Genomic DNA, 19,813 nt, shown 5'->3' with positions numbered 1-19,813 from the left:
CTCCCATCCCTCCCGCAGCCCCGGCTCTCCAACACCCATGGACCATGCAGTTTATCCGAGTTTTGACATTTTCGTTGATCACAAAATTTCTCACCACTGAGCGTGAGAAATTTACTGATCAGCGTGAGGGCGTGAGAGTTTGCTTGAGGGCGTGAGTCTCACGCTCAAAGCATGAGAGTTGGCAGCCCTGACATCTGTCTTTGTAGCTGGGATCACAAATTGGATCGAATGCCCTCGTCTGCTCCTAATTGGTTTGGGTTTGGTGTAGGTCTTGTAGTCTATGTTGAGCTGAGCATTTAACATTTTGTAAAAACAGGTCAAACGGTGAGCTTCACGTCTGTCTTGGAGAGGGTTCCACCCCAGAAGTTTACTACACACATCAACTCAAACACAGCACATGAGACATTTAAAAATAAATTAAAAAAAAACCCCATTAAAATAAAATTTAAAAAAACATTAAAAAAAGAAAATTAACAGAATTAAAATGTATTAACACAAACTGTCCCCGCCTGCCCGCAACTTTAATTACACTGCGAGAGGGATAACCAAAGTCGGGTCTGGATTACTGAAATGGCCGACGTTCCGCTCCGTTGCGTACTACACGTCAGCCCATTGGATTTAGCAGGAGTGAACTATCTTGCTCGCTCGTCGCTATCTCATAGCTATTCGCTGATTGGCAGAGAGGCGTCAGGTTATTGGTGATTGGTCGGGTTATTTCTGCGTGATCTCATTGGTGGAGATGGCTCATCAGTACGCAATTGCGATTGGTCGGGCTGTTGCTGTGCGATCTCATTGGCGGAGGGACAATTGGCGGGCTGGAGCTGGAGCTGGAGGCAGCAATGGCGGGCGGTGGTGGGGGGCGGCTGCAGTCTCCGCCCTGCAAGGTGCTGTCCGAGCAGCTGCGAGCGGCCGCTACACGGACCGGGCTGCCGGCCGCTTGGCTGCTGCATCGGGCCGGCGACGGTGACGGTGACAGTGACAGGGCCCCGCTGGACGTGAGCGTGGTGTGGATGCAGGGGACGGTGCTGGATGTGCGGCCCGAGCACAACACCAGCCTACAGCTCCTCGACGAGACGGGCACCTTCACCGTGGTCGGTGCGGGCGGCGTCCCGCATGGCAGGCCCTGCACAAACCGAGGTAAAGGCAGCGGGCCCGGCACAAGCCGCCTCCGAGTCCAGACAATATATCAACTATTAATTAAACACGAGGTGTGTCAGGATCTGCGTTCACTTCATAACATAGACACACAATGCTGGAGTAACTCAGCGGGGACAGGCAGCATCTCTGATTGGTCCAATCTAGATGAAAGCACCCAGAAGCTACCAACCTGGAAATTATTTCATTCCGCACGGCACTTCATTAGCACTTTCTAACTCATTTTTCTTCAAGACAGCAAGGGATTTGAATACCCTACCAGCCAGCATCAGAGATATGTAAAATATGAACACATACAAAGATGCACTTCAAAAGCATCTCCATCTCGACTACCACCATCATAGCGCTGAGTGATGCTCTACCTAGAGCTTTTCAGCGTACTACATCCAGATCCAGATCTGTCCCGCTGAGTTACTCCAGTTTTTTGTGTCTATGGTGTAACCACCACCTGCAGTTCCTTCCTACACACGTTCAATCCATATATTGGTTTATAGATATATATATATAGGAGATTCATCCATCGAAGATGGAACAGTACATCACCCACTCAGGTTCTTAGGCCCACAATGTCCATGCTGAACATGATGCCAACTGATATAACCATCTTGTCCTTATACCTCCTCCCCTGACTCCATCCAGGGACCCTGACAGTCCTTTCAGATGAGGCAGAGGTTCTCTTGCATCTACTCCAACGACTCCTGGTATGGGCTCCTATAGTTTCATTGAACAACTAAGCTCAGTCCACCTTGGCCGATATGATCTGGTTGCCAAACATATTAACTGCCCTTCCCATTCCCATACTGACCTTTGCCAGAATGAGGACACATGCAAATTGGAGGAACAGCACCTCCTATTTTACTGAGGCAGCTTGCAACCTTTAATTGAACATTGATTTCTCTCATTTCAAGTCACTCCTACATTCCCTCCGCTACCCTAGTCGTCCTACCACTTCCACTGTTTGTATCTCTGTATCGCTCTTATTACCACACCTTTCCCACTTGACAATGGGCCATAATGGGCTCCACCCTTCCTGAGGTCATCTGTTGTTGGCCCTGATTTTGTTCTGGTGTTTTCTTGCCTTCAGTTTATTTCACCACCACCCCCCCCCCCCCTCCCTAATTTCAGTCCGAAGAAGGGTTCTGACACAAAACTGTCACATATTTTTTACCAGACATGTTGGCTGGCCCGCTGAGTTACTCCAGCATTTTGTGTATATCTTCAACTTAAACTTAACTAATGTCAGTCTGCACAGTACTCCAAATATGGTCTAACCAAATTCCTATAAAGCTGCAACATGACTTTCTGACTCTTTTACTCGGTGCTCTGACCAATGAAGGCAAGCATACCTTTCACCTTCTTTACTACTGTATTTACTTCTGTTGCCACTTTCAGGGAATTATGGACGGACTCCAAAATCCCACTCTACATCAATGCTGTTAAGGATCGTGCCATTCACTGTATACCACTTTTTTGTAAACCAGCAATGCTGTTCCTATGTAACACCAAGAAACTGCAGATAGACACAAAATTTTGGAGTAACTCAGCGGGGGAGGCAGCATCTCTGGAGAGAAGGAATGGGCGACGTTTTGGGTCGAGATCCTTCTTCAGAATGATGTCGGGAGGGGGCAGGACAAAGATAGAATGTAGGTGGAGACAGTAAGACCAGTGGGAGAACTGTGAAGGGGATGGAGAGAGAAAGCAAGGGCTATATGAAGTTAGAGAAGTCAATGTTCATACTGCTGGGGTGTAAATTATCCAAGTGAAATATGAGGTGCTGTTCCTCCAATTTGCGCTGTGTCTCACTCTGTGACAGTGGAGGACGCCCAGGACAGAAAGGTCAGATTGGGAATGGGAGGGGGAGTTGAAGTGCTGAGCCACCGGGAGATCAGGTAGGTTAAGATGGACTGAGTGGAGGTGTTCAGTAAAATGATCGCTGAGCCTGCGCTTGGTCTTGCCGATGTAGAGAAGTTGACACCTGTTGAAGTCCAGGTGTCAACTTCTTAAGTGGACCGTTCTGGTATCGCTGGACTCCTCTCGGAGGCCGTGACCTCTGTCGGTCTGGCAAAACGGATAATCCAGAAAAGCTCTGAATCCAAGGGTGCCAGAAAATCGGAGATGGACCTGTATCAGAAATAAGAGGTCCTAGCACAGATCCCTACAGATTTAAACTAGTTACACTCATGCAGTCAGAATATTAGACCCACTGAGTCTATTGTGACTCGTGGATCAATCTCATTCCAGATCCCACTCTCCATCATTATTTCCCTGTAAGTTATTCTATTCATTCACACGTACCTATGAATTTGTAGTATTAAATAATCGTTAGTGTGTCCAGGTTATGTTGAATGAGAAAATTCTTCATTAACATCACTGAAATTCTGAAGTGAACCTGGTTTGTTGGAGCTATGAGACTGTGTTGTCCCTTTGGCTCCATCCCTTTCACCTCATTACAAATTCTTCACCTCTCTTCATCCACTACCTGTGTAATCTTGCCTCTGCCCCACTTCACTCCCACCTATATGGTCATAGTCCCTGTCCCAGCCAAGCACCTCTGGCTCCACCCTGCCCTGGGCTGCACTGCCCCATTCTGCAGGCTATCGGCTATACTGACCTAATTACCTCACCCATCTTTGACTTTCACCCATCCAGGTTCTGTTCTTACTACCTTTCCAGCACCTATTCTTTCCCGCCCCCCCCATCCATGGGGTGAACAGGGACATAAGTATCATAAAGGGAAAATAATGAATCAACTGTGTGCCTGAGGTTGTTCATTGGGCCTCATTGTATCTCTGAAAGAGGCCCCAGAGAAGTCAGAATGGGAGTGGAATTGAGAATTAAAATGGAAAGAAACAGGAAGCTCAATGGAGGCACAGCTGACTGCGGATGCTCGAATCTTGAGCAAAACATAAACTGCAGGAGGAACTCAGTCGGTCAGGCAGCATCTGGGAACATTACGAAACTCGAAATATCACCTTGAACCCTCTGAGTTTTTCCAGCACGCTGTCTTGCACAGGAAGCTCAAGATGCTTAAAATGTCTTGCTGCAGTTCAGTACTTGTGCTCATTATTACCTGATAAGGTTTGACCTATCTCGATAAAGACTTGTGTCTTGCATCTCACTCGGTCCGACCTCCCCTCCCCCGCCGGCTATGCTTTGAAAAGTGTAAACCCACTAGTTTCCAGTTCTGAGGAAAGGTTGCTGACTCAAAACATTGACTGGTTTCTCTTTCCACAGGTGTTGCTTGACTGGCCATTTCAGTTTTTGTTTCATGTTCCAGCAGTTGCAGTTTTACAGATTCCTCGCTTATATCGGATGATATTTAATTAAATTAGCAGCATAGAACTGACAAATGGCCTTCAACTTTTCTGGGGAACTTCCAGACGTAGTTTTAGGTCCAAGACCCTTTGTCAGAGGGAAAATCTCTAAATTTTTATGGGGATAAATTGTTAGAGGGTTTAGTTAGAGGGCAACAAAGAATTGTAATGGGTTGCAAATAACAACTGGATAACTTAGTGGAGAAATATCCAGTGGTGATACAGATAGAAGGAAAATTATTAGTGGGATAATTTGATGTATAATTAGTAGTGGGAGAATTTGATGTTAAGCTAGTTCAGCTAGATGAGCGGATGAGTTCAGCTAGGTGAATGGACGTTTTGTTGGATACGGATGGGTACAGTAAATACTATTTTTGAAACCAATAAATTACAATACCTTTTTAGAGAAAGTTATTCTGAATGAAAACTGTAAACAGATGCATCTTTAAACCGATAGCTGGACAGGTTATTTCACAGATTGCAAATGACCCCTTTATCCCATCACAAAACTGAGTTTAGAATACGGCGACTTGTTTTTATCTGTCAGGAGGGAAGTTAACGCCACTGCCCTAATGGGCGGCTACTTCTAATTATAATCGTGTCTTGTGTTCATGCCTCCAATGTTGCTATTGCTGCTGGAATAAGCAAGATCCATTCAGAGATACAAGGAAAAATAAGCCTCATGATGCTTTGACCTTCTCTACCAATTAATGATCACATCTCATGCCTCAAACACTGAAAGGAGTTTTAAGGTGAGAGGGAAAGTTGAAAGATGGGGTAGGTGCCTGGAATACACTGATGGTGGTGGGAGCATGTCATGTCTTATGATCCTGTGCCTCAAGTTCACTTTTCTGTCTAATTCTCAAGCTGCTGATGCTGAAAAGTCAAATTATTTCAGCATTCATTATGACACAATGACTGAACAACCACAGCTCTTTATTGTACTGAATTTGAAGGAATTGCAAACCTCTTCATTGTAAATGATATTCCACCTTAATCTGAAGGGCCCACTGGTTTTGAATTCTCAAGTTTGAGGATGCAACCTCTTGGCATTCACTGTCACTCTTTTTCAGAATATTGTCTAACTCAAATTGATTCTGAACTCCAGTTAAATATAGGCTGCTCTTACTGTATCTTTCCTTATTAGATTACTCCCTTATTCTAGGAATCCAGTAAATCTATACACAGTTTCCAAAGGCAAACTTATCCTTTCTTGGATAGGGAGGTGAAAACTGTACTGTGGCCGTTACACTTGTGGCAAGATTTTTTTTGTCATTGAACATTAAAGGCAACATGTAAAATACAGAACAGTGCAGCACAGAAACAGGACCTTCCGCAAATGATGTTTGTGCTGAACATGATGCCAAATTAAACTAATCACTTTCTGAAGCCTCTTAAATTTCTCCATCGTATCTGCTTCCACCACCTCCACCCTTGGCAGTGCATTTCAGGCACCTACCACATCTTTCAACTTTCCCGCTCTCATCTTAAAACTATTCCTTCCTGGATTTGACATTACAACTCTTGGAAAAAGGTCCTGAATGTCTATCCTGTCCAGGCCTCTCACAATATAAACTTTTAATAGGTCTCCCCTCAGCCTCCGATGCATCAGGGAAAGCAATCTAAGTATGTCCAAATTCTCCTTGTAGCTAATAGCCTCTAAACCAGGCAGCATCTTTGTCAATCTCTTCTGCATCCCCTTTTCCAAATCCTTCCTCTAATGGGACAAGCAAATCTTCATGCATTACTACAAATGTGGCCTAACCAAGCTGCAACATGACTTTCTGGCTGTTATACTCAGTGATCTAACCAATGATGGCAAGCATATAATCTGCTTTCTTTACCACTCTATCTACTTGGTTTGCTACTTTCGGGCATCTATGGACATGGATCCCCAAGCCCCTCTGTACATCACTGCTGTTGAGGGCTCTGTTGTTAATTCTATACTTTACATTCAATCTCCCATTGTGCAGCGAGGATGTGAGGGCCTGGACTATAGAGACCATGCTGTTTAACTCTTAAGACCTCACACTTGCCTGTATTAAACTGCAACTATAATTTATCTGCTCATATCTGTAAATTATATCGCGCTGTATATTTTAACAGCCATTTTCATTGTCTGCCCCTCCACCAATTTCTGTGTCGTCTGCAAACGTAACCAATTTAGCTATGTTTTTGTCTCAAGTCATTTATTTATATCAAACACTGATCCCTCTGGAACAATACTGGTAACAGACCTCCAGTTAGATTAACACCCTTATGCCATTATCTTCTCTGGGTTAGCTAGATATAAATCCAAACTATCAAGTTATTCTGGATCCCATGTAGCTTAATCTTTTGGATTAACTCGCATGAAGAACCTTGTCAAATACCTGCCTAAAGTCTATGTACCCTATCCTCATCAATCACCTGTATCACCTCAGAATATTCAAGTTTATAAAACCTGACCTGTTGCAGGCAAAACATGCTGACTATCTCCAATTACCCCAATTCTCTTCCAAACACAAGAAAAAGCTATTTATCTGAATCCTCTCAAAGATTCCCTATCACTGATGTGAGACTCAACGGTATATAATTTGACTTGACTACTATTTGTTTTATTTGCATATTTATCACGTGTTTTATAAGCCATCACGCTAACCATATTTTAACCCCCTATCTGAAGATTAGAACATAAGAACGTTGGAAGCCAAAGGCTGAAAGGTCCTTTTAGTTGTAAGGGAAACATATTCAGAATCTGGAATCCACTGCTTCAGGAGGCAGTACTCCCACAACATTTTAACAAGGTTATTGAAGACATGGAAAATTACAGATCAAGTGCTGGTAAATTGGAGTCTGAGGAAGGGTCTCGACCCAAAACGTTGTCTATCCATTCCACTCCACAGATGCTGCCTGATCCGCCGAGTTTTTCCACCGTTTTGTGTTTTGCTCAAGATTCCAGCATCTGCAGTTCCTCGTGTCTCGGTTATGGTACGGACATGGTGTGGCAAATTACCTGTTTCTGTGCTATATGACACCATGACGAAGAGGGCAGTGGAAGTGTGGAGATTGATTTGCAAAGTTGCTATAGTGGGACTGTGATACAGTGAAAGCATATAAAGATGAATGCTTGATGCAGTGGCTCGATGCTCCCATTTATTGCTGACAAGGAAATCCTCTGTTTGCGAGTGATGGGCTCAATTCTCTGCTAACCTTCAGCAGCAGGGAAAATCCAGGGACAGGAGAGTTGTAGTTTTTACATCCAAGTAAATCGAGAATTAAAATGTTCAGTGGAATACGAAATAAAAATCTTACAGCTTGATAGGAGGAACAGGATAGTCAGTTTGTAATTGAATTTCTTGTATAGCTGTCTTGCAATTTAGGTAGCTATGAATACTAAAGCTTTTATTATGACATTTAGTGATTGTAATGAGTGACAAAAAGTGAAAGTTTATCTGCAGTTGAAATGCATTTACAATGCGGTTAACTCAGTCAAAATTCCTTGCACAATAGCATGTTGATGCAACTAATGGTTTATATGAGAGGATGTGAAGCTCAAATGAAACTGCACCAGAGGAAAGTGGCTCTTGGTTCTGCTAGACATATTCTTTTGATATGTCACAGTGACTTGTTTGACTGAAAGTTCATTGTGTCAAAAGCCAAGCCCAGAACCCAGAACTGGTTTGTGGTTTTCTTTTTCTTCAGCTTTAAAGAGAAAATAGAAGTTTAGCTTCAACATTCTGGTAAGACGGAGTTATAAGTCTGAAATGAACCTAGACAATGAGACATCAGTTGTTGAACAGGATTTTAACAGAATGTGGCTTCTGTGTACTGACTAACTTGAGGTTGCAAACCTAACATTCTCTTGCTAAGGGAATGGTGTTGGTGCATTGGGCTTTTCTTAGGGCTGGATGACTGGGTGCTGGTGCTAAGGGTTGGAAATGAAATGGTGCAGAGGAGTAACGAGCAGAGGGTCAATGGGACGGAGAAGGGAACAAAGATGGGATCAAAGTAATGAGGTGTAAAAGAAAGGGGCAGCTTCTCAAGGGTTAGAGGTAGGGTTTCTGCGAGTGGGAATTTCATGCAGCTGCAGAGATCCCGAGATGGAGGAGTGGAAATTGAACTGAATTAGTAGGTGGGGTGGGGGATGGGGTAAAAGCTTGTCTAGGCTTGTGCACATGCTCACAGACACAGGTCTGTGAGTATGCACTTACATGCATTCGTTTATGCCTATGCAACACAGCCAAGTCTTAACCCAAGCCTTGCATCAAAGCCTGGGAACCCAACTGCTTTGTTATTAATGGCACCACTGTAGGTGAGACACAATGAGGTGAATTGCCATCTCTGTAAGAATAAGTGGAAAAGGAATACAGTGAGTACAATGTGTGCTCTGCAAATGCAGAAAGTGGCATGGGGTTTTAGACACTCAATGTGGATTGTGGAAAACAAAGCCAGCGACCACTTCAGTTCAGTAAATCCGAGGGTGCAGGAGAGGAATCTCCACATGGCAGGCTGACTGATCAACAGAACCGACTTCTTCCCCTCAGCTGAGAACAAGAACATGAGTAACTCAAACACCAAAGGCCAAAGCAGCCTTTACTATGAAGATTAATTACAAAAGGAAATTGCAAAACTGAGGGGAAGAAGGTGAGCACTAAGTCTACTGGCTAGGGCATCAAAACAGCTATAGTATTCTGAACTCCTGTCGCAACAATAACTTAACAGGTGGAAGGATGAATCTACTTGGGGATTAATTAAAGCCTTGCTGGAAAAATAACATCCCACCAACCCTGTGGTAACCTTAAACAAAATGGAGAAGCATTTTGGATGACATTGAGAATTTTGAGTTGGGTGCTCATAAAACTCAGCTTAAACAGTAGAAGTGCACCAACTCCTAAACTACGTACCTGTCCACTCCATCCTGCATCCACTCCATCCAGCACCAACAATCCCATCTGTGGCAAAATTTGCATGCCACACCTTGGGCCTATCAGCTTATACGGAATCCAAAGAATGAGTGGCAACAAGTCAGTCTCGATCCTGACAATAGACATTAGGTGCAGGAGTAGGCCATTCAAGCCAGCACCGCCATTCAATGTGACCATGGCTGATCATCCACAATCAGTACCCCGTTTCTGCCTTCTCCCCATATCCCCTGACTCCACTATCTTTAAGAGCCCTATCTAGCTCTCTCTTGAAAGTATCCAGAGAACCGGCCTCCACCGCCCTCTGAGGCACAGACTCACAACTCTCTATGTGAAAAAGTGTTTCCTCCTCTCTGTTCTAAATGGCTTACTCCTTATTCTTAAACTGTGGCCCCTGGTTCTGAACTCCCCCAACATCGGGAACATGTTTCCTGTGTGTCCAAACCCTTAATAATCTTATATGTTTCAATAAGATCCTCTCTCATCCTTCTAAATTCCAGAGTATACAAGCCCAGCCGCTCCATTCTCTCAGCATATGACTGTCCCGCCATCCCAGGAATTAACCTTGTAAACCTACGCTGCACCCCCTCAATAGCAAGATGTCCTTCCTCAAATTTGGAGACCAAAACTGCACACAATACTCTAGGTGTGGTCTCACTAGGGCCCTGTACAACTACAGTTGTACAACTACAACTTTGCTCCTATACTCAACTCTTGTCATGAAGTCCAACATGCCATTCGCCTTCTTCACTGCCTGCTGTACCTGCATGCTTACTTTCATTGACTGATGAACAAGGACCCCAAGATCCTGTTGTACTTTCCCAACTTGACACCATTTAGATATGCCTTCCTGTTTTTGCTATCAAAGTGGATAACCTCACACTTATCCTGAGAGTCTGCCTGAGAAAGATGCAGTATGTGCTTGGTCAAACTAGGCTCCAGGGATGAGGTTGGAAGCCAAAAGCTGGAGAAGATACCAAAAACACAAGGAGTGTCCTTTGAATTTAAGGCATTATCATCGGACAAATGTGTTCGAGTGAGCTTGGGAGTAGGTTGTTAGAGAAGGAAGACTTGTCTTTTGTCAATCTCCAAATGGCTATTCATGAATTCATTTTGCAGTTCCTTGGGCAGCTTATCAGGCTTGCCTTTTGAGATCTGACAAATTCATATTTTTGGACTTTTTTTGCTTGGTAATAAAAGAAATTATTTGGAGATTTAGAGTAAATATATTTACTGAAGTAATATTGAGAAATGTTGTCCAGTAATGTCCCGGTTTTCATTCTTGGTCTGTGCTCGAGCTAACTGATCCTTGCTGCAACTGAGTCCCATGTTTCTTGACTCAAGGAGAAAAACACCAATTCATCACAACATGAACTTGGGACATCTCGCAGTGCTTGATGTAAAGTCATTAATATGGGAAGCCTGGCAGTCAGTTTGCTCTTTGAGTGTCTGCTTGTGCAATGAAATAAATTACCAGATTGTCTTTCGTGATGTTGGAAGATCACGCTTCCTTCTTTCACCCTAAGCCCTCCCTTCACCACCTCCAGTTTAAATTCCATTTGGAATATTTTGGAGGACCAAGAAACCAAGAACCAAGAAGATGCATGCTAGTCAGGATGCCAGAATAACCCTGTTTTTTTAAGAATGAACTATTTTTCTGTTCACTTATGAGGAAGATTCGGTTTAATATTCCGTCTGAAGTGGGACTTTCCACAATATTCTGATTTCAAGGCAATAGTATTACCACTGGTCCAAGGTTGGAATGATAAAAAATTAAAAAGGGAAACTCTTCAGACTTCCCCTCAGGCCTGGTGATCCATTGGCTACTGTTGTGGAAAGTACATTGGTAAATTTTGCCAGGCCTGCACAAGAAATCTGCCAAAGTCTCATTGAGTTGGTATGTGAAGAGTCGGTGATCTACCAGGTGCTGGTGTGTAGCTTGAGCCTGTTTCCTAATCATAGCTCCTGTCATTGGTTTGAGTAGGCAAGGTTTTTTTTTAATAAAAGGAGTATCATAATGAAATGCTTCATTCTTTCCAATGTGATCATTCAAAATGTGTTGACAATTCTTGCAGAATTCAATAAATGACAATTTAAATCCTCAATCAAATATTCATAATTAATCAACATCTGAATTTCACTGAACCACAGTTTTGTATATGGGCAACAGAATGAAAATAGCATTGTTTGATACAAGGATTTAAAAAAACTGACATTACCCCCTACCGCCCCCACCTCTCTTTTGCAGCTTTCTCTCCCCCCCTACTAAAATCAATCTGCAGTAGGGTCCCGACCCCAAAATGTCACCTGTTCCTCCACAGATGATGTCTCACCCACTGAGTTCCTGCAGCAATTTGTTTTGCTCAAGATTCCAGCATCTGCAGCTCCACGTGTCTCTAGGTTACCAAATCTGATTAGGTTTAAAAAAACTTAGATTCTTGTCTGCCAGCAAACAAGATACCCAAGATAAATAGTATGCATGGAGCGGTTCCAGTAAAGTTTAATGAAGAAAGGGTAGGTGTTGGTTTTGATCTGATAATGTTAGCCCTCTGATTGCAATTGGGCTGGATATTAGAATACTTGTTGAAATGCTGGTGGACAGTTCTTTTGGAAGTGGTCAGATGAGCACATTGACAGCACCATGCTGCACAAATCTAGGGTATCTGTTTTAAGTATGTCAAAAATATGCGATAAACACGCTTTTACTGTAAAGGCTTGGCAATCGAGTTATTTTTGTTTCCAAGCAGAACATTTTTGGAGAGACAAATGAGTGCCTAACAGTCAACTTTTGTATTGTCCCAAAGCTAGACCCAAATTGCTGGAGTAATTTAGCGGGTCATGCAGTATCTCTGGAGAACGTGGATAGGTGACGTTTCAGATCAGGGTCCTGCTTCAGACTGGTTCAAGGAGGGTGGCGGAGGGAGAAACTTGAAGCGAGAAAACAACCCACGACAAATCGGGACCAGCAAAAGATGGCCTCAGTGAAGGTGGTGCCCTGTTGGGCTGATTGTTGATTAGTGACGGTGTGAGCCCAAGACAGATATATCGTTTGAGGGGGTGGGGGGGTGGTGAGAGGGTAGGAGAGAGGAGGGAGGTGTAAGTAGAAGTTACCTGAAATTCATCGTTCATACCACTAAGTTGTAAGCTACCCAAGTGAAATATGAGCTGATGTTCTTTCAATTTGCGTGCAACCGTACGTTGGCAGTTCCTTTATATGTATTGTCCCATTTTGGAGTTAATTTGCACTTTCTGCATTTAAAATTTTCTGTCATGTGAGATGCGTGGAATAGAGTTTCAGTTTTTTCTAAATTAGTGAGGAACAAACTGCATGCAACTTTAGTAAGTGTTTGGGAAAAATCCCCTCGGGTTTCTGTTGTATGATTTCTTTTGACATGGCTATGATGAATGGAATTGGGCACACCATCAATTTCCTTGAATTTTATTTATAGTTTTAATAATTGCCTCATTCAGCAGTTTGTCATGGAACAGGGTAGAATTGTTTTCTTTCATGGTGTGCATTAGCAGAGTTGTGTATGTATTTTTTTTTAAAAGTTTACAAAACTGGTGGTAGTACTTGCTATAATCTCTTGGAAGCCTGTGAGTGATTTACTACATCCCCTTTGAAGAGTCAATTGTTTATAAATCAGCATTTCTGGTAAAAAAAACAAATCACACTGCATGTCACTCTCTTTGTTTTTGCATTCACTTTGTTTGTAAAGATCTTCAGTTTGTAAAATGACATTCCCCTAGTGCTGCTTGGTGTTTTCTGGTCCGTGGTGAAATAAATAGTTACTTTATTAATGAACCTGAGGCTTGAAATATTCAAGAATTAGTACAAGGATCATTATTTGCACATCAAATTAATGGAATTAAATCATGTGGCATCTTCAAAGTTTAGAGAAAACTTATCTATGTCCAAATAACATGGCGAAAATGTTGAAGCTAAGTGTTAATCTGATATCCATGTTGAGCATGGCTCAATGGATCTCTCTGCATTCTGGGTCAACTAGTTTTTTAGTTCAATACACGATGAAGTGTTAATCCATGGTCTATGTTATTTTTGGTCACAAATTCCATGGAACTATTCATCTTGTCCTGGGTGATAAATTACCCTCAAATAGCATTACTAAACGTTAAGTTTAGTTTATTACTCATTACACTTCTGTAACAACTTCTGCGGGCAGCCACAAAACTCTTCCACTCTTGTCTGTTTCTAGCTGGCCTTTCAATGTTTTCTTAGGTACACACGCCCCAGCTACTTCCATTGTTCTTTGCCATGTTATTTCTAGGTGACCTTTTTTTCACTTGCCTTCAGGTGTCTCTTTTAATGGAGCTCTAATGATCCACAATCTAATTGGCTTCCATCGAAACATGTAATTTAGTGAAGTTGTTGCTCGTATCTCTTTACAGCTCTGTACGTGTTGTATTTGATTGGAGCCAAAAGATAGGGTTTAAGGCTAGCTGTGTGAGCTGAAGATGGTTTGAATCCTTGGTCATTCTTCAGTATTCTACACTACAGACAGTTGTTAAAAGTATTCAGCTCTGATGAATCTTGAGTTTGGTTTTAACTTGATGAATAAGCCACCTATAGATGTTTCTGGCTTTTTTATTATGCCCAGAAGCCCTTGTTAGACCCATCACCATCAGGTCCAATGGTTAGGCTGGCACAGTGGTGCAGTGGTAGAGCTGCTGCCATTATAGCGCCAGATACCCAGGCTTGATACTGACTTGGTGCTGCCTGTACGTTCTCCCTATGGCCGCGTGTGTTTTCTCCGGGTGCTTCGGTTTCCTCCCACATTCCAAAGATAAGCAGGTTTGTAGGTTAATTGCGCTCTGTAAATTATCGCTAGTGTGTGGAATAGAACTAGTGTATGGGTAGCCGGTGAGTGGCACGGACTCAGTGGGCCGGAGGGCCTGTTTCCCCGTTGTATCTCCAAAATAAAAGTTGTAGCCAAATATACAAATGTTTCGCCTAGTGATAACATGATCCACAATTTGTACCATTACCTTAGACTGGGTGTAAGTCACTCTTTTGCTTATTACCGATACAGCCTTCAGTAAACTCGCACGTCAGTTTTAGCTTGCTGGAGGCTGTCATAAGGTGATGATTGCTGTCAGTGTCTGTTCCCTTTCCCACTTTTACACTCTTGATCACCTGTACCACCCATAGAGAATCAAACAGATAAATGAACTGTTTGGAGAACACCATGTCAGCTTGTGCATTTCACGATGACTAGATCATTCATATCGGAGAGATTAACACGGTTCTGTTCTCATCTCTGTTGCTAAAATTATATATTTTCTTTACTCAGTTTAGTTATGGTTTCAATTAATGATAGGTAGGTCATGGCACGAAACTCTATTACTTTAACTGCAAAGTGAAAGAAAATTGGTTCTTTTTCCAGTTCATTGCCATTTTCATCATATTATTAGCTAATTCTTATTCATTAATTATCGTTATTAATAATTATCAAGTTATTGATAATTTATCATCGTTATTGGCTTCATGTTCTTACTGTGCACTATCGTATGCAATAAATGATTCCACTCACATTTATGTTCAAATGGGGCAATGGTCTGAATGGCCCTTCATTTGTTCCCATTATTCATTTAAAAGGATGGAAATGTCAAAGGCTATAGGCCGTGGGCTGTAGATGAGAGGGACAAAGTTTAAAGGAGGTCTGTGGGGTAGGTTTATTTACACAGAGTGATGGGTGCCTGGAGCATGCTACAGGGGTGGTGATGGAGGCAGATACAATTTAGATAGGCAAACGTAGAAACAGGGAACAAAGGGATATGGATTACATGCAGGCAAAGGAGATTAGTTTAACTTGGCAAAATGGTCTACATGGACATTGTGGGCCTATTCCTGCTCTGTGTTCTATGTTCTAATTGCAGCTTCAATGGATATTAAAAGTAAGTTTAAAAAACACAAATAACTTCACTAACTGGATGTCATGGACTTTGTGCTAATGGTATTCTAGCTTTGTTTCCATTAGCATGAGCTACAATGTATTTTGTGTAGTTCATGTGAAGTAGATTTCATCTAATTTGATCACAATGGGGCAGTGGTCGGCAAACCTTTTCTGCATTGGGGCCAGGACCCATGCCTGAGCAGATGGCGAGCCGCGTATATAAATATTTATAAAAGCAATATTAATACAACTGAACATAGCAGTTAGTTTGAGACACTGGTATTGAAACTACCCTCACCCCTCTCTGTCTTAAACTTCATGCAGACCCTTTGTTACCCTCTCTTCCCCCCCCCCCCCATTCACTCTCTCCCCCTCTCTCGTCCCCCTTTCTCCTCTCTTCCCCCTCCTCCCCCTCTCTCTTCGCCTTCCTCCCCCTCTCTCCTCCGCTCTCCTCTTCTCACCTCCTCTTCTCACCTCCTCTTCTCACCTCCTCTTCTCACCTCCTCTTCTCACCTCCTCTCTCCACCTCTCTCTTCCATCTCTCCTCCTCCCCTCTTTCTCCTTTCCTTTCCCCATTCCACCCCTCTCTCCCTTTCCCCCATCCTCTCCCTCTCCCTCCTCTCCTAGGACCAGTCCCGTCCATTTACCGCTGGATTCCTGACCCTCCCCCGGGTGAAACGCGGGGACGGATGGTTCCGGGGCGTGCTGAGCACCGCACACCGCAGCCGCTGCAACTTTTACATCAGTGGAACCGCGCCCACCAATCCAACTAACCTTTTGCCCAGTTTGTGGGATTATATCAGTTCCGATCTTTTGGATTGTTAGGATTGCTAGGAGCATTAAAGTAAGTCTTTATGTCACTGGCCAACAGTAATAAACAGTCTAAAGAAGTCTAGATGACGGAGAGAAAAATGACGGCCTGCGGGCCGGATGATTTTGGGTCACGGGCCGGATCCAGCCCGTGGGCCATAGGTTGCCGACCCCTGCAATAGAGGCTTTGAGACTGATGTCAGGTTGCAAAATCATTGGTCACATATCAACGTGAGGCTAATTTTTGCACAGGACCTTTCATGACCCAGGAATGTGCCAAAGCACTTTCCCCTGAGCACTTTTAAAGCAGAGTTATAGAGTCATGCATTACGAAACAGATCCTTAGGCCAACCAAGTCAAGCCACTTTGTACTTATCCATAATGGACCCATTTACCTGGATTCAGTCCAAATCCTCCTATTCCTTATCAATTCGAGTGTTGGTCTTGCTGCTTATAGAATGTTGTGAGGGTAGTTGACCCCATCACCCCCTCAGGCAATGTGTTACAAACTCCAATCATTCCCGGGATGGGTGGGAGAGGGGAAATCCATTTAAACCTCCCAGCTCTATGCTCTTATTTATTAGGCTTCTTCACCAAGGGGAAAAATTATTGTTATCTACTCCCCTCATCATTTATATACCTCTTCATTTGTTAGCCAACTCCACTCCGTGAATGTAAACCAGCCTATTCAATTTCTCCTTATGACTGAAATGGTGAATCTTCTCTACATTGTTTCCAGCTCATCACATCCTTCCTCTAATGTGACCAGAACTGCGCGTAATGCTCCAGGTGTGGTCTGACCAATCTTTTAGATCATTTACTGTCTATGCCCTTATTCTGATTTGATCTTGCAAAATGCATCACTTAGCACTTAATCTGAATCATAGTTGGCAAAACCACAGCAACCAGTGAGTGCAGAAATAAGTCACTGAAATTAATGGGTTTACAATTGCTTTAATGATTTCCAGTAGTTTCAAACAATTAACTATGCTGTGATTTGGGTATGCTTTACTGCTCCTTGAGGAATTGAAAAATGGATGTAAATTCATTATAGAGTCAAGTGTGGAAACAGGCCCTTCGGCCAACTTGCCCATGCCAACGAACATGCCCCATCTACACTAGTCCCACCTGCCTGCACTTGGCCCATAACCCTCTAAACCTATTCTATCCATGTACCTGTCCAAATGTCTCTTAAACATTGCGTTAGTACCTACCTCAACTAACTCCTCCGGCAGCTTGTTCCATACATCCACCACCCTTTGTGTAAAATAAAGTTACCCCTCAGATTCCCATTAAATCTTCATCCCCTCACCTTAAACCAATGTTCTCTTGTTCTTGATTCCGCTATTCTGGACAACAATCGCTGTGCATTAATTAATCTATTCCTGTCATGATCTTGTGCACATCTGTAAGATCACCCCTCATCCTCCTGTGCACCAAGGAGAATAGTCCTAGCCTGCCCAACCTCTCCCTATAGCTCAGGCCCTAGAGTCCTGGCAACATACTCTTCTGCACCCTTTCCAGCTTAACAACATCTTACCTATAACGTGACCAAAACTGACCACTGTGAAGGCAGGGCTATAACTCCACTTCCACACATTAAAGTCATGTTTATTCACCAACAGTTCTTGAGCTTTGTTCACTTTGTGACAGCTCGCATTATGTTACAGCATTTGAAACATAATTTACACTTAATATGTGCTGTGTCTGTACATGTTAAAATATTTAAACACAAGTTCTGTCAACATTCCTAACCTGCTGAGTGTCAGAGATTATGGGGTGAAGGCAGGTGAATGTGGTTCGGAGGGAGAGATAGATCAGCCATGATTGAATGGCGGAGTAGACTTGATGAGCCGACTGGCCTAATTCTGCTTCTATCCCTTATGAACATGAGTACATCCGGCACTTTTTGATTTTTCACTGTCTAGTAATGTTCTTTGAGCGTCAGACTTGGGACTATGAGAACCTTCATTACTGAAATATTTTCTTGCAGGAAACTACGTGATGGTGATGGGGGTGGTCCAGTCATGCAGACCTGAGCCTGTTGTGCGTGCTGTCAAGGTGACAGATCTCTCTGGTAATCCTTTGCATAAGAGCATGTGGAAACTTGAAGTGGAGGACCTCCAGCAAAATATGTCATAGATTTATCCAAAAAGGAGCCCTCTGTTCGATTTAATATCAATTTGAAATGCAAAGTAACGTGATCTGGATGCAAACAGAATGAGAACATGACGTCTTTGAGAAGCTTCTGAAATGCTTGGAAGCAATCGTGCCACAAAGGACAGGAGTTGCAAAACATCAAATCATTTGGTTCATGAACTGATTTATTATCATCCTGGGAAGAACTTTTTTTTTTTTTTTAATCCTGGGATCCAGTTGTATAATAATTAATGACAAGGGAAACATCATTAGGAACTCTGGGAAGTGTGGCAATTGGGAACTTTCATAATGAAATGAGAAGAGGAAGAACAGTTGAACATGTTATTACAATGACCTGGATTCCTGGCACTGATTTGCTACTGCAGACTTCTTTGGTGTTTATTCTCTTTTATGTGATGTCAACTGTTTAATGTCAATTTTCAGAGCTTTTTTTTAACTCATAAGGAGAAAAACAACCATGACTGCACTGGTTAAAGGTTGCGGCCTCATTGCTGAAGGTTTCCAGGAAACCAGTCTGAGTTGGGGTAATTAATGTCCATTGTGTAAAGCATCAATAGTGTTAATAATGTTATAAAATGTATGTAACATTATCACTTTACTCTTTACTTATTTATTTTTTTCACAGTTTAAAATATCATATTCAATTTCAGACCAGGTGAATATGTTGTTACCTTAATAAAATTGTAAAGCTATATATAAAAGAAATCAATGTTAAACTGGACTGTTTCATGGGACAAAATAAAATGAGCTGCATTATTGAATACAAAAGGCCAAGAGTTTATTAAGTACAAAATGTCATCCTTTAAGCTGGAGCAAACAGACTTGACACAAGAAACTGAAGATGCTGAAATCTTGAGCAAAAACAAATGCTAGAAGGACTCGGTAGGTTACGTGGAGAAAAGCATGTGAAAGAGAAGGAGAGCAGTAGGAATCACTGAGAAAGCAGCGAGAGAGGGTCTCATAGAATTCGTCAGAGAGAAATTCAAAGTAAGCGTACTTCGAGGAGATTTTGTGGTGGAGCGGTAAAACGGAGAGCATAAAACATCTATCCATTCCCTCCATGAATGATGCCTGATCTGCTTAGTTCCTCTAACATCTGTTTTGCTTAACTCTTGGTCTCAAAAATAGAGGGCGGGGCAGAGAGAGGGCGGGGGTAGAGGCGTGGGAGGGGGCGCGCGGCGTCCCAGGGGAGGGCTGGTTCCCGAATGCAATACTCCCTCGCTCCAGCTCTAGGCTCTGCTTCTGCCCAAGTCCAGTCGCCGTGCTCTGCCTATGGCAGCAACATCCCCACCATTCATCGACTTGAGGCAGAGGCGTGGAGGGGGGGGCGTGGTGTCACAGGGGAGGGCTGATTCCCGAATGCAATACACTCTTGCTCCAGTTCTGCTTCTGCTCAAGTCCAGTCGCCGGGCTCGACCTGCGGCAGAAACCTCCCCACCATGCGCCGAATAAACGGCCCGAAATAATTGTTCTTTCTGCGTCTTTTGAATAACCGGGGGGGGGGGGGGGTGTGAAGTCACACGTCGTGTGTGGAAGACGGCTCGGGGAACAGAGC

General features: G+C 43.1%; 1 protein-coding gene across 1 annotated transcript; it reads left to right on the top strand.

The window, feature by feature from the left end:
* The first annotated feature begins 807 nt into the window (after positions 1-807).
* Positions 808-19,021, top strand: rmi2 (RecQ mediated genome instability 2). The gene is made up of 2 exons (XM_033040401.1): positions 808-1,137; positions 18,092-19,021. The coding sequence occupies exons 1-2, from the start codon at positions 840-842 to the stop codon at positions 18,238-18,240; spliced, it is 447 nt and encodes a 148-aa protein (XP_032896292.1). The 5' UTR covers positions 808-839; the 3' UTR covers positions 18,241-19,021.
* Positions 19,022-19,813: the final 792 nt, after the last annotated feature.

The sequence above is a fragment of the Amblyraja radiata genome, chromosome 22 (genome assembly GCF_010909765.2).
Source record: "Amblyraja radiata isolate CabotCenter1 chromosome 22, sAmbRad1.1.pri, whole genome shotgun sequence".
NCBI lineage: Eukaryota > Metazoa > Chordata > Chondrichthyes > Rajiformes > Rajidae > Amblyraja > Amblyraja radiata.
Note: the sequence above shows the minus strand (reverse complement) of the source record. Positions and strands in the feature narration are given on the sequence as shown.

Bases quoted from the DNA above. Each gene is read 5' to 3' on its own strand.
- rmi2 (XM_033040401.1), top strand. From the start codon at position 840: ATGGCGGGCGGTGGTGGGGGGCGGCTGCAGTCTCCGCCCTGCAAGGTG. The intron at 1,138-18,091 runs GTAAAGGCAGCG...ATTTTCTTGCAG, and splicing joins CAGGCCCTGCACAAACCGAG to GAAACTACGTGATGGTGATG.